The 13,721-nt window shown below is 31.7% G+C and overlaps 1 protein-coding gene across 1 annotated transcript in view; it reads left to right on the top strand.

Moving 5' to 3' along the window:
* Positions 1-13,721, top strand: part of LOC130897608 (uncharacterized) — a 63,965-nt gene that overhangs the window by 5,174 nt on the left and 45,070 nt on the right. The window contains exons 4-9 of the mRNA XM_057806541.1: positions 1,372-1,641; positions 1,790-2,004; positions 2,460-2,650; positions 10,573-10,691; positions 13,108-13,233; positions 13,435-13,587. Coding sequence (XP_057662524.1) covers positions 1,372-1,641; positions 1,790-2,004; positions 2,460-2,650; positions 10,573-10,691; positions 13,108-13,233; positions 13,435-13,587 — 1,074 coding nt within the window. The remainder of the gene's footprint in view (positions 1-1,371; positions 1,642-1,789; positions 2,005-2,459; positions 2,651-10,572; positions 10,692-13,107; positions 13,234-13,434; positions 13,588-13,721) is intronic.

The following is a 13,721-nucleotide window of genomic DNA, read 5'->3' as shown; positions in this document are numbered from 1 at the left end:
CATTTCTTATTTGATTTTTCTACAACTGCTATGATTGATAATAGGCTTTGTGCAGCTCTTGTGATTATCTCAAGATTGCTTTAAAAAAACTGATGTTCTATGTTATTTCATTTTTGTTATTTTTGAATGAATTTTATTGCTTCAAAAGAAAGGAGATAAACTTTTATGTTTAGTTGTTATTGACGTTTAAGAAGAAATGATACTTGAGCATTGGTTATAACTTGATGATACCTGATAGAAAATGTCGCTTTTGCATCTGCATCTTGATATAATTTTTTGCTGTTGCGGAAACTGGCTGTCACCATTATTTAATTTCATATTTTAGTAAGTAACATCTTAAAATTATTATTAATGACCTTAGTGTCTACTGCTACAATCGATGATTCTATTGAAATATTATTCATACAAAGGGTATTTCTAAATTCATGCAACAAAATTCGAGAAGTGATTGCTCGGATAAAATTTCCTCAGCCCACCTCTTTCACTCGCAAAGGACTAACTAGGGATATTTCTTAATATTCCTTTAGATTATACGAGGATGAAATTAGCAGCCATAAATCATTAGTCTACACGACACCCATACTAGGCCAGGAAATTTACGAAATTATGTGACAAAATTAATAATAGAAAAAAACAAAGCCATCTTGTTCTAGGGGTTAAATAAAAGTTATGTGTATAAAATTCAACATTTTTTGTCTAAGCGCTATTTTTTTAAAAAACGCAAAAAAAAACGATTACAAATGTTGTTTTTTGCGTTTTGCGCTGAATTTATACAAAACTTGTCTTTGTTACTATGAGCAATATTATAGAGAATTTAAAAATCTTCAAAATAAGCTTTTATAAATTAAATTTTGATAATTTATTGTAGAAAATTTTGTTGTTTAATTTTGAATATAAAGGTTTCTTATTCACTGAAAACCGAGATCTCGATGTACTTAATCAAAGCTCTAAAGATGGGCCCTATAGCCCCAATAGTTTTTGCAAAATGGCAATTAAACCATAGGAGACCCTTCTTTTTTCAAAGGGCTATTCTTGCTCACCAGATGGTCCTATCATCATTTGGAAAGTCGCGTTGGAAAGAAGAAGAGTTGAACTAAACATTCTTCATCTCAGTTTTTTTAATTTTTTTTTGACCTCAAAAAAGTGTAAAAAAAATTATGAACAATTTATTGTTTTTCAAACAAACAAACAAAACTCAAAGAACAAATTTGCACCGATTTTTTGGTGTTTATTATTGTTTAAAAAAATAACGAATAGACAAAAAATGTTGGATTTTATGAATTGGAGAATCTTTCGTTGTTAGCTTTGAAACCTGTGCTATGTCTGAGGGGTTTCATCAATGTTTTGGAAGAATTATTTGTCTATTTTCAGAGTATTATGTTGAAAATAGAAGAAACTCAACCGGACGCTTTTGGTCTGATAGAAAGTGAGCTTCCAATGATATTCGGAGAAAATGACGGTTTGTTTATCAAAGTAAAAGTTAAGGATTATTTATTTGAAGGACTGAAGTTCTGTGAAAATGAAGGAGCCAATGCCGGTTTTGCTGGTTCGATGTTTTGTAGACAAGTTATAGAAAAATTGCATGAGTCTAAGACTTTAAGATTGGAAAATAAAACGGTTTTATTCTCTAATATGCATTACGTAAGTAATTATGTATGAAATTTTTATGTTTAATTTGACTCATTGTGGAGATGAAGATCTTCTGTTTGATTACAATTTTTCCATTTCTCCCAAATAATTTAATATAATATCAATTCGATACGCATAAGTAATATGCGAGAGTTTTCAGAAAAACAACACACATTCAGGTAGATTCACTGTTAAATCCGGCCAGAAAACTAGAGAAGAAGCTGGAAGATTACATTTATATAATGGAAAAGAATATATTAGCACATGGTCGGGAGATAAATCTATATGTAATAAAATAAGGGGTGTGACGACTGTTTTTCCCGTAGATGTGAAACCAGATATGATTTTTGAGTCTTTTGCAGAAGATATTTGTAGGTAAATAGTTCTCTCTTAATTTTATTTCTTCAAACATTCTGTACATTAATGTACTCGTATTTTGATTTCTATATCAATACTCAACGTCGCACATACAGGTATTATGGAAACGACGGCAATGAAAATTATTGAAAAAATATTCGCAGATGGTTCGAGGGTTGATTGAAAAATGAAATTTTTAAAAGAAATGAGGCAATATCTGAATGTTTGTAGAAATTCTCGACTCTGAAAGATTCACTCCAAAGCATGTGCCGAATAAAAGCTTACTTTTCAAGTTTTTTTATTCATCCCTATAGATAACAAAATCTGCCATTGCTTTGATGCATATTATTCAATCAATTTTTAAACTACAACTAATCTAGAATCACTTATTATATATATATATAGTAAATCATTTGTACTACTTATTAATAGAAAAAAGTTCTCCGTCCCCCAATTGCCTATTTTTCTTTTAGAACAGTTGCTTTGGAATATTCCTCCGAAGAAACAGTGAAAACCCTCAAGGGATTGAAATTTGTTGCTAAAAATGATACATTCAGCACCTCCAATAGAGAAAACTCTTGCTTTTGTCAAAATAAAACTCGGACGTTTGACACCAAATTAGGCTGTGCTAAAGATGGGATAACGGATCTAAGTCCCTGTACAGGTAATGACAACAACTTTCAAATTTGATTTACAATCGGCATATATTTAAAATGTTTTTCTGAATTTCTCGATAAAGTTTTTGGCTTAGCAGTTATTTGCTTTGCTGTTAACTCTAAAGTGAAAGACATTCGCAACTATGTGTCTGTCTAGATCATTTGAGTGAATGTGAAAAATATTCTGTGCTTGTAGTGAAAATCATTTTCGACAAATTTGAGTGATTGTTCTAGAATAAAAATGTCAATCCCGTTGAAAGTATTAGTCAGTTCAAGTTACGAAATTTAAGTAGAGCATAAGTGGTCTAAAGAAGAAACCATTTTAAGAAATATTTTAGAAGGATAACGGAGTTGGCATATCAAATGAAAAATTTTATGTTCATTTCAATGGCATGGAAAGTCGTGCCTATCAACCATCAAACAGTAAAATATTCAATAACCTGGTAATTTTCACGTTGAACTAAATTGTTAACGGTGTAGAATAAGTGAAAAATGTTGGTGATATTCTGTAACAAATCATATCCTATGAAATGTGGTTGACATTTTTTATTTATGGCAAATTCAAAAATCCTTTGAAGTTATTTATTTGAAGGGTGTCCTTTTCGGGTCAAAGACGCTCTACATCCATTTCGTAACTGCCCTAATTTCCCTCAAAAAAGTATGAAATGAATTTTATTCACTAAATCTCTGCAGGCACTGGGTTTACTTAGAGCAAATGATGTGAAAATAATCTCGCGACTTATTTTCTTTTGGACTGGAAAACGAAGCAAATACATGTCGACAAATCAATATTTTATTTTGTTTGAGCCATATTAGTGTCTCCCGTTTCTTTGTTTTTATTCTACAATTGGTTACACATCCTAGATGTTCGTCCCAGTGATTCTCGTTAGCAATCTCATCTCTTTCGTCTACAGAAGTATCCTTGTCTTTGCTGGGGTAGAACCAAATTCCATTAATGCATGTTAGTATCGGCCTAATTATGCCTTATTTTTGACATTTGGTTCTACTTGGATGTGTTTGTTCCGCCAGATCAAATTGTTGAGGTATGCATGCTGATATTTTAGTGGTTTTGATGGATTCTTCTCTAAGCTTCGACATCCCAATAGCGGGCCCCTACCACATTTCTTAAATTACAAGATTGTGATATTTTTTTATATTAAGGGTTTGAGATAATAATGAAGTTGTTTATTTTGCGTTCAGGCGCCTTATGCATAAGATAAAAAACTCTTGTTCAAAATTAAAGCATCACTTGTTTTTTCTGAGTAATCTTCGTTATTCTAGAAAATTTCAAAATTTCTATTAAGTATTTATTTTTGTCACTTTTCGACTGCTCTAATACTGTGTAGGTATATACGACATTTATTTAAACCTTAGCTTTTTAGAGCGAGATAAATCTTTTATTCTCAAAAATATTTTCACAACTTGTAGACAAAAGCTTGTGAAAAACTAGTAAATAAACATACAAATAACTGAATATAGACACAAATTAAATAAAATCTAAATATAAGTGAAGTCACAAAATGGAGGTGTAAATGTTTTAAGGCAAGCACAAAGCTAGTTTCTATTCGCTGCGGTAAATTAATTCAGAATTCTCTGTAGAAAGTATAACTCAAAATGCCGTTTACAGCATTCTTAGAAGAAATCAATATGTTCTAAAAAGATTGTTAGGCATTTTTACCCGGTGTTATCAACTTGCGAGAATTAAAGTTTCTTTAGGTCTAAGAGGTCCTATGCATTAGTATTCTTTGTAAACTGAAGATTCTCTATGTAATATTTTATAGATTTTTATAATTTCCAAGCTTCGCCAAATTTTGTATCATTACAAAAACTTTAATTGAAATGAATATTTGAAAGATTCTCCAAATAACTCCATTTTTATTATTTTAAATCTCTACATTATCCAAATGGTGCAAATACAAAATGTATAGTACCTACTGCGTTAATTTTAATTTATTCATTCACTTGCTTTGAAAATAATTGTTAAGTTGTCAAGTAATTGGAGATGAACTTCTGGTCGATAGTTGAAGGTAAACTGCACTATTGATATGTAAAATAAAATCTAGGAGGCATTGAATTATTCAAACCAACTAGATTTATGCTAATGTTAGCTATCTACTTCTGGTTTGACCACCTTATATCTTACCATTTATTTGCTTTACCACATTTGTAGAATAATTATTGCGTCGTGAAGATATTTTAGAAAATTATTTATCAATAGTTGAAGGTCAGGTGCATTATTATTATTATGATGTATGAGAAGTGGGGAAGGTTATACTTTTTACTTTAAACAAGTGTTGTTTTCTTTACCCATTAGCATTTAAATTTCATTAATCAAATGATTTAATGTCGTGATATCATTTTTCCAATTTCTATAATATATTCAATTTATCGATTGTAATACCCAAATATTTAAAGAGTACAATTGGTAACAACTCAAATGCCGATAAAAGCATATTTCAAAAAATATATGATGTTAATAATAGCTGCATATCAAATCGCAAGGGAAAGTACGGGTGAATTCGAGGGAAAATCATGAGATTAATCAATTTTCTAACACGCCTACGTTAGCTTCACAAATCTGTGGGCTTGTTTGTAACTCTCCTTTGTGGTTTATTACTGTTAGTATATCCCACCACTTTAATCGCGTTCGTTGACCGAGCGGACTGAGGCGTCAACTTCCGGATTCGCCGATCGTGGGTTTAAATCCCGTTCACACTTTTTTGTACAATAGATGTTTTTTAGAAATTATCACTACCCTCTGTCGGAGATTTACGATACTATCTGCATAAGTATTACTTTAGAATTTAACCCTTTAAATTTTATTATGCTTTCAAAGCAGATCAAATTAAAAAGTTAAAAATTATTTTTAAAATAAGCTTAAAACTTTAAAATGAATGAAAAATACTAGTGTGATTGTGAAAAAAGTTTTTTATTTTGATATGTTTTCAAAACGTGTTTGTTTATCATTTATTTATCATTAAACGTCAAATTTCTGAATAACCCTAGTTATGATTTAGTGGTATCTTCTTAAAAATTGACTTATTTTCTTTTACACTTAATTATACTTGGAATTTATTTCATTGTATAACATGATTCCTTAATCATAATTTGAATTTTTCTTAATAAGTCTTTCTAAGACCGAAAAAATTCGTATAATAATTAGTGTAGGCTTCTCGAGAATATTCGTAGGAGATATAATAATATTACCCACTCTATGGTGTGTAGAATGAAAATAAAAATTCTGTGAATTTTAAACAATCAAAGAGATCAATTATGGAAAATATTTTGAAATATAGGAGTAAACCTACAACGTAGTTATTGTTAATGAAGTGAATAAATAAGTAACTTCGTGATCTAGGGGAACTTCATTCATGTAAAATCAAACTACTTAATGGTAATTATTCCTATCATTGATCAGAACAGTATACGATGGTTTTCAAAAATATTTTCAGTATTATTGTTAGTTTTTTCCAGTATTAAATGGGCCTTACTCGCTGACGGACGTCAACACAAATCTCATTTTCAAATTTTCCTTCTAAATACTACCTTTCAAAAGACAACTGTCAAACAAAAGACTTTTTTCTGAATCTCTGAATTTTTTGAGCAATGAAAATAACTGAAAACCGTAAAAATATAATAAAGCCAAAGTTTGGTTTGGAAAGTTTTATTGTCAATATTGAAATATCCTGAAAAAAGTCATGGAAAATCCTCTAGTGAAATTGACAGATAGAATAGATATTGAAAATACTTTTAAAGTTGTGTCAAGTGTGCTTAAACACAACGAAATAACAATCGACAATTGAGAATGCTGTTTGTGGTTGCATATGTTGAAAAAACTACCAGAAATTGTAGGTAAACTCCCTGAATACGATCACATAGTCATCGAAACGCAGGAAGACGTGTAAGACAGTGTACACGGTGTGTTCAGTATGAATATCATCATTCATTCCAGCAACTCCAATTCCAATATATAATATATCTCCTAAAATAGTTAATAAGTTGAAAGAGTCTCAGTGTTTTAGTAGTTCAATTGACTTGGTACTCTATAAGCATATTAGTATGATAATTCTACAAGAGGATTAAGCATCTCAGAAGACACAATTTACCGTTAAAATGAAAAGATAAAATCAGATAGGACTATTATTTGTAGGAAGTAGCAATTTGAAACATGAAGACGATTAAGCTTATAGATAAATAAATATTTTCCGACTGTTTAATGAAACAGAACAGGTCTTAAGCTGGAATTTATGAAACCGTTGGTGATATTCATACTGAACACACTGTTTACATCAACACTCACAATTACATTGTTATCGTCTTCAGAGAGGTGAACTAAAACCTAATGATTTCAATTACCAGCTTTAAACTAAATTTCCCCGCCAATACACCTCTCCACTCCACATTTTTATACAACAATATACTTAAAAATATCCCTAAATTAGATTTTTAAATATTAGATAAACTACTGGGAATATTTACGTATAACGGCAACGTAAAAATAAAATTCTTGAAAAATCCTAATCATCATTAGAGCTCTTAAAAGTTTTAGGTTAGGTTAATTAGGATTTTTGGTTTCAAAATAGCACCCTAAAATGTACCTGTACTATTTGTATTTGTTCTGTTATACCTATGATATGTTATTTATCAGTTATTCGGGATAAGAATTTTCTCTTAATGCTTGTAGACGATGTAGACCCAGTATTTCATCGGTAAAACTAGTAATCACTGTCCTTTTTTGAGAGATAGGATGAGTCGAATTACAGTTTGAATATTTTGCGGATATGGTTTAGTATACCATGTTATTGTTAATATTTTTATAGTGTGGTATAAGATTAATTTCGTGTTTTTGTGAAATAGTAATGAATACATCTGCATGACTAAAAAATGGAATATTTATATTCAGTTGGTTTGAAACAGTTTCCTCACCGTCTCACCTCACCAATATAGGATTATAAACAAAAACTAGAATACAAAATTGAAATAAAATCAAGAATGAAATGATTGAATGATTTTTTTGCTGAGAAAATATTCAAAAAGCCTTTTGATGAACAATCATTATTTTCGTTTTACTCCTTTTGCATTGAAATAAATAAAGACAAAAATATACAACGTAATTAAACAGAGAAAAAATTAATCGCTTATAGTAATGCCGAAATGGTCTCGTATATGAAGTTTGAAATAAGGAAAGCCTCATATTAATAATCTCACTCAATCTGAGTGAATAATATGATTTTTTTTATTTCTGTATTATTAGCAATCTCAAATTCCAATTAAAATAAATATACGCATGACTAATTAATATTTTTTGAGAAGTATTTTAATTTCTAATAAAACCAGTAAACATACGAAATGTCACACCACAAAATTTTCAATTTATGCTAATTAGACTTCACACATTTATATAAATTTTTCAAATAAAAAAAAACGTGCCGAATTAACAATATCGACTTGTCCCAGTTCTCGCCGAGAGGTTAAAACTTATTTTATGCTGAAGCCCCGTCATAAAGTCTACGAAAACCAGTTATGTAGTGAAAAGAATAGTATAAATTTAAAGATTCATATCATTCGCATTCAGTTAATAATGTTTTTCACGTTATTCATAGCGGTACTACAGTTAGTATTCGTCGATGTCGCTAAAGCGAAAATATACGATAGGTGCGATCTTGCTAAAGATCTGCAATACAAATACGGGTTTTCTAATGAACAAATATCAACGTGGATTTGCATAGTGCAACATGAGTCTCTTTTTAATACGTCTGCAATGAACCATGGTAGCGGAGATCATGGTTTGTTTCAGATCTCACAACTTTACTGGTGCTCGTCCGAACATAAAGGTCATGCTTGTAATGCCAATTGTGCTTCTTTTAGAGATGACGATATTAGTGATGATGTAAAATGTGTCAAAAAAATATATAAGGAACATTCGAAAATTTCAGGAAATGGTTTCAGCGCTTGGACTGTCTATAGATATTATTGTAAAGGTGATACTAGCCGATACATAGAAGGATGCCAAGGACATGAAGTAAACGCTTCGCAAGTTGCCGCTATATCAGAGAATGGAGAGCTTGATAATGATGGATATCATTTTCCACCTTTACCAAAGGCTGTTCTAAAAGTATACGATAGATGTAGCCTAGCTACTGAATTGAAGGAGATTCATAAAGTACGAATGGATGAATTAGCCACATGGATTTGTATAGCTCAACACGAATCAAGCTTCAACACTTCAGCGGTTAATGAAGCTGGTGACTATGGTTTATTTCAAATATCCGCAAGTTTTTGGTGTTCCATATCTCAAAAAGGAGGAGGATGTAATGCTAAATGTTCTCAGTTTATAGATAATGATATAACAGATGATTTTGTATGCGCACGAACTATTTTTAACGAACACAGAGCAATTTCAGGAAACGGATTCAACGCATGGACTGTTTATTCTCAATTCTGTAATGGAAATAATGATAAATATATAGGAGGTTGTTCAGAAATTGATAATGTTATACAAACGAATAAACAAAGTAAACAAATGACCTTACTTCGACCTGTAGAATATAATAAAGTGTATCAGCGTTGTGAATTAGCACAGGAGCTAAGACTCGTGCACAAAATACCGGAAAACCAAATTTCTAAATGGGTATGTATTGCTCAACACGAATCTAATTTGAACACATCAGCTCTAGGTGACGGAGATCATGGAATATTTCAAATATCTGAAAAATATTGGTGTTCTCGATTTGGGAAAGGATCAGGATGTTACGCTAAATGTGAAGATTTCAGAGATGGTGATATAACTGATGACATTGCATGTGCACAAATAATTTATCAAGAACATGTTGGTATTTCCGGAGACGGCTTCAACGCTTGGGCAGTATACTCGCCTTATTGCAGAGGAAATACCGAGCAGTATATCAGTGATTGTGTATATTTGGAAGGAAACAATAGAATTGATATCGATTCCTCTTATAATGAAAAAAACTCACACAGCGAAGAGACCAGTGTAACGAATCTGGGTTATAACACATTACAGAAATCTAGTGATTCTAAAAATTATAAAACATTTTTCCCAACAACCTCAGCTCGGAACTCATTTTTTCCCTCTTCAGATTTATTGGAAAACAGCATCGAAGATTCATCAACCAAAAGAATTGATGTTCAGCTATCTCAAAATCACCTTCTCAGTTCTATTGATCCACTGAGCAAATCATCAACAATTCCCACAGTTTTTTTGCAGACTGCAAATTTTTCCGATACAAAATATGACGATTTCAATGTACCTATATTTTTGGATAATAAAAAATCTCTTGTACCGAGATCTAGACAACTAAGCCTTGAAACAACGGGGCGCAGTAGACCAAAGGGTAGACCTACGTTTGCTAGGAAGCCTATAGATACAGAATCGAATGGACCATCCGAAAAACAAAGACCTCCCAGACCAGTTGGTCCACCTCCTAGACCGGCAGGACTACCTCCTAAACTTCCAGGAAGCAACGGACTACCTAGACCTCCAGTTCCTTCAAGACCTTTAGGCCCTCCCCGTCCTACAGGTACTCCCAGACCCCCACCTCGACCTACAACTGTCAGGCCTTTTAATTGGAACAATTTACCAGGAGCTATTTTCACTTTATGGCCAAGCTCTACCAACGGCCCTGTCTCAACTTCCGTTTATTCTACAAGCCCGAATCCTTTACCAGGTCCTGGATTGGGAAGTACCACAACTATTGCTCCTTCTGCAAATAGATATATTGTTAGTGACCAAGCACGTGAGAGTAAGACTGTGAAAAGAAAAGAAAAACATTTCGAACCTAGTTTTCCGGGTTATTCATTTTCAAGAACGAAATCGGGCTTCAGATTAATACAATCTATTTAGAACTTGGTTTTAAAATAGTGTATAAATAATTTTGTAAGTTAAAAAACTTTAGTGCATTTTTTAAAGGTGGTCCTGTTATGGTGTCCTTTCCACATTTATTGTATGGAGACAAAGAATACCAAACAAGTGTTCAAGGTATGGACCCGGATAAATCCAAGCACGAAACTTCTCTTATATTAGAACCGGTAAGTAATTATACTCATAGTCGAAGCAACAAAATTGTAATTTCTAGAACGTTTTCTCTTAACTTGACATGAACGTGACTATTAATTATATTCATGAAATGTTTTCAATGAAAAAAGAAATAATTTTACTTAAATATATTTTGAACTATCACAATTCTAATGTTACATGTACCGCTTAAGGTAATCTTCTTTACCTTCAAACGTTTTCTAAACATCGAGGTCTCAAAGTAATGAAAGAGGCAATTTTTTACATAATATTTGAATATATTAGAACCATATTTTGAACTATTGTTTATCTTACGTTTTAAGATAACCGATTGTCGTTTACACACTTAATATTAATAGATACGCCTGGATTTGGCATTATTTATGGTATTTTTGTAACTTGTAATTCATTTTTTCTTGACGCGCAAGTTCTTAATTAGTATATTTTGAATCTAGCCTATTTGCTGCTTCGTAAAATTTCTTATAACTTGTACAAAGTTATTATGTGAAAAATTACATTATATCAATGTAGATATTGAAAAAAAAAGCGAAAAACTGTGTAGTTCTCTAAAATATGCTTCACTAGCAAGGTAGAATTTTCGTATTTTCGCATCCATAGTTTTTTGAATATATGTTGACACTAATTCCCAAAATTTTTTTGAGATATGATAAGGCAAACTAACAATATATTATTCAGAGTGGACGTTAGTTTTTATTAAAAGTTATGGCGAATACAGTTTCTCGTGGTACTGAAGGTGGAGAAGTTGCTCCCTCATGACACGATGTTAAGTATTCAATTATATCAAAAAACCGTCCTTGGTACGATGACGTGGTGATTAGTGACGTGTTCCAACCGAACTAGGTATTGTTTATGAAGCTTTTCCAGGACGGTATTTTCGATACTTGGTTGATAGCAAGTACTGTTATTGTTACAAGAACCGTGCATAGCCGAAAATTTCGCAGAAAATGTCATTTAAACGTTTCCAAGAATGGGCCAAACAAGCAGGTTGGAACAAACATATCATTTTTTTCATTCATGTCCAGATTTTCACTAGACCTTGTTTTTACTTCAACACAAGATCGAAAGAAGACAATAAAACAATAATTTTCATCGATTATTTTATGTAATCCTTTCATACCTTTATGTTTATGACCCTTCCTCTTTTACCCCTCCATTTTTCGACAGTAATAATGATTCACGTATCTATCTTCGGTCACCGAATAACACTGCACTAAAATTACTCACTTACACGGTACACTTAATTTTCTTTATTATTCGTCCACTACTTTTTATTTTTATTCGCTTTGATTGATGAGCGTGGAGAATAATCGAGAAACAACGCAAAGTTTCCACACATTACAAAATAGTTCGGCTACTCGACTAGAGATGGCGGTACTGTACGCAATGTCCATTAATTCGGCTGCAACTGCCTCTACCTCTCGTCAAAAGATGGTGCTAGGTGCTACTATACATATAAATATATTCAAATGTGATAATTTAACTCTCTTCATTCCTCGTATTTTTTCGGTATAATATTAGTTAATGTTTTGCTTATTTTGGGAAGGTTTTGAACACCTTAATTCCCCCTGGCTACGCCCATGCCCAGTAAAATAGCAGATTGTGATAACCATTGAAATTAGTAAAATATAAGAATAATTTCAGGTTGATAGTAAAAATTATTATTTTGCATTACGTGTAAACTGTCAACTTTTCCAGTTATGCCATCAGGTGCAAATACAGAAGATCTGTTTTATTATAATATTAGATAAATAGAAATTGAAAAAGCAGTGGCTTCGAAGTAAATCTGATATAAGTTTTTTGGTATGACCCTGAATTTTAGCCATACGTTCTTCATCTTTTTACTCGTGGCTAATCACCTTTTTATGGTTATCTTTAATATTTGAAAGAGGAAAATGTCCTATGAGATTTCGTCCATTAGACGCTGCATTATAACAATTCTATCTTTGGCGCAAGATCATGATGCAATGGTTCTAAGTTGTTACGCTATAAATGCGACAGAGCGTGACTGAGGAACAATAAGTTTACTGAGATTCTCTAAGCGAACATTCGTCTTTCATTCATACGCCATTTCATAAAATATACTACAATCAAAGAAGTTTTATTCACAGATCATTAAAATCATCCAAATGAACTCCAAGCGACATAAGTCATTCGAACAAGTTTTTTTAAAAAGTTCTTAATTTTATTTGTGGCAAATGTCACCAGGATCAAATCATTATAAACAAAATATAACACAATCAAAATTTATTTCACCCATACCTTGGAAAATCGAGCTACTGAAAACCTCATATTTAATTGATAGTGGCATGATTTTTGAGCACAATGTATTTGGTCATGAGCGTTTAGCTAATAATGTCGAAAATTTAAATAAACTGGTACCTAACTGATTTTATACTTTTTGATTTATAGCTCAGTGGTTATCCATTATATGCAGCTCAAAGGATACAATTTAACATGTTCCTCAGACCAATTGAAGGTATGGAAAGTTTGGCTAATGTCTCCAGAGCATTGATGCCTTTGTTTTGGGTCGAAGAGGTATGTAATGTAATTTAATAGTTTAACAGTAATTATTGTTTTTAAATATAATATATCCGTCTCCATAATCCGACAATAAATACTTCAATTGCTTGTTTTATTAGAAGATATTCATTTTTATAGGTTATGGTTATGTGTAATAAAAACTTTTCTTAAATATTGAAATTATCATAAAACATAATTGTGTATATTTGTTTTCAGACTTTATTAATTGGAGACCAGTACATTGAAATGATGAAATCTGAACTTTTCCATACCATGAATATAATCAATATCGTCAAATGGATCGTGATAACATCTGGATCGGCATGTCTTATAATAGCAGCCTTGGCGATAATCTATAAGCGGGCTCCTTGATCCTTTCAGAATGAACCTTTACCGTTCGTTAATTAGGAAACACATGCACAATTTAAGCTAATAAACATAAAAACCACCATTTTATTCGATCTACGAAGTCTGATATTATTATATAGTTTATAATAACAATA

Source organism: Diorhabda carinulata, chromosome 8 (genome assembly GCF_026250575.1).
Source record: "Diorhabda carinulata isolate Delta chromosome 8, icDioCari1.1, whole genome shotgun sequence".
Taxonomy (NCBI): domain Eukaryota; kingdom Metazoa; phylum Arthropoda; class Insecta; order Coleoptera; family Chrysomelidae; genus Diorhabda; species Diorhabda carinulata.
Note: the sequence above shows the minus strand (reverse complement) of the source record. Positions and strands in the feature narration are given on the sequence as shown.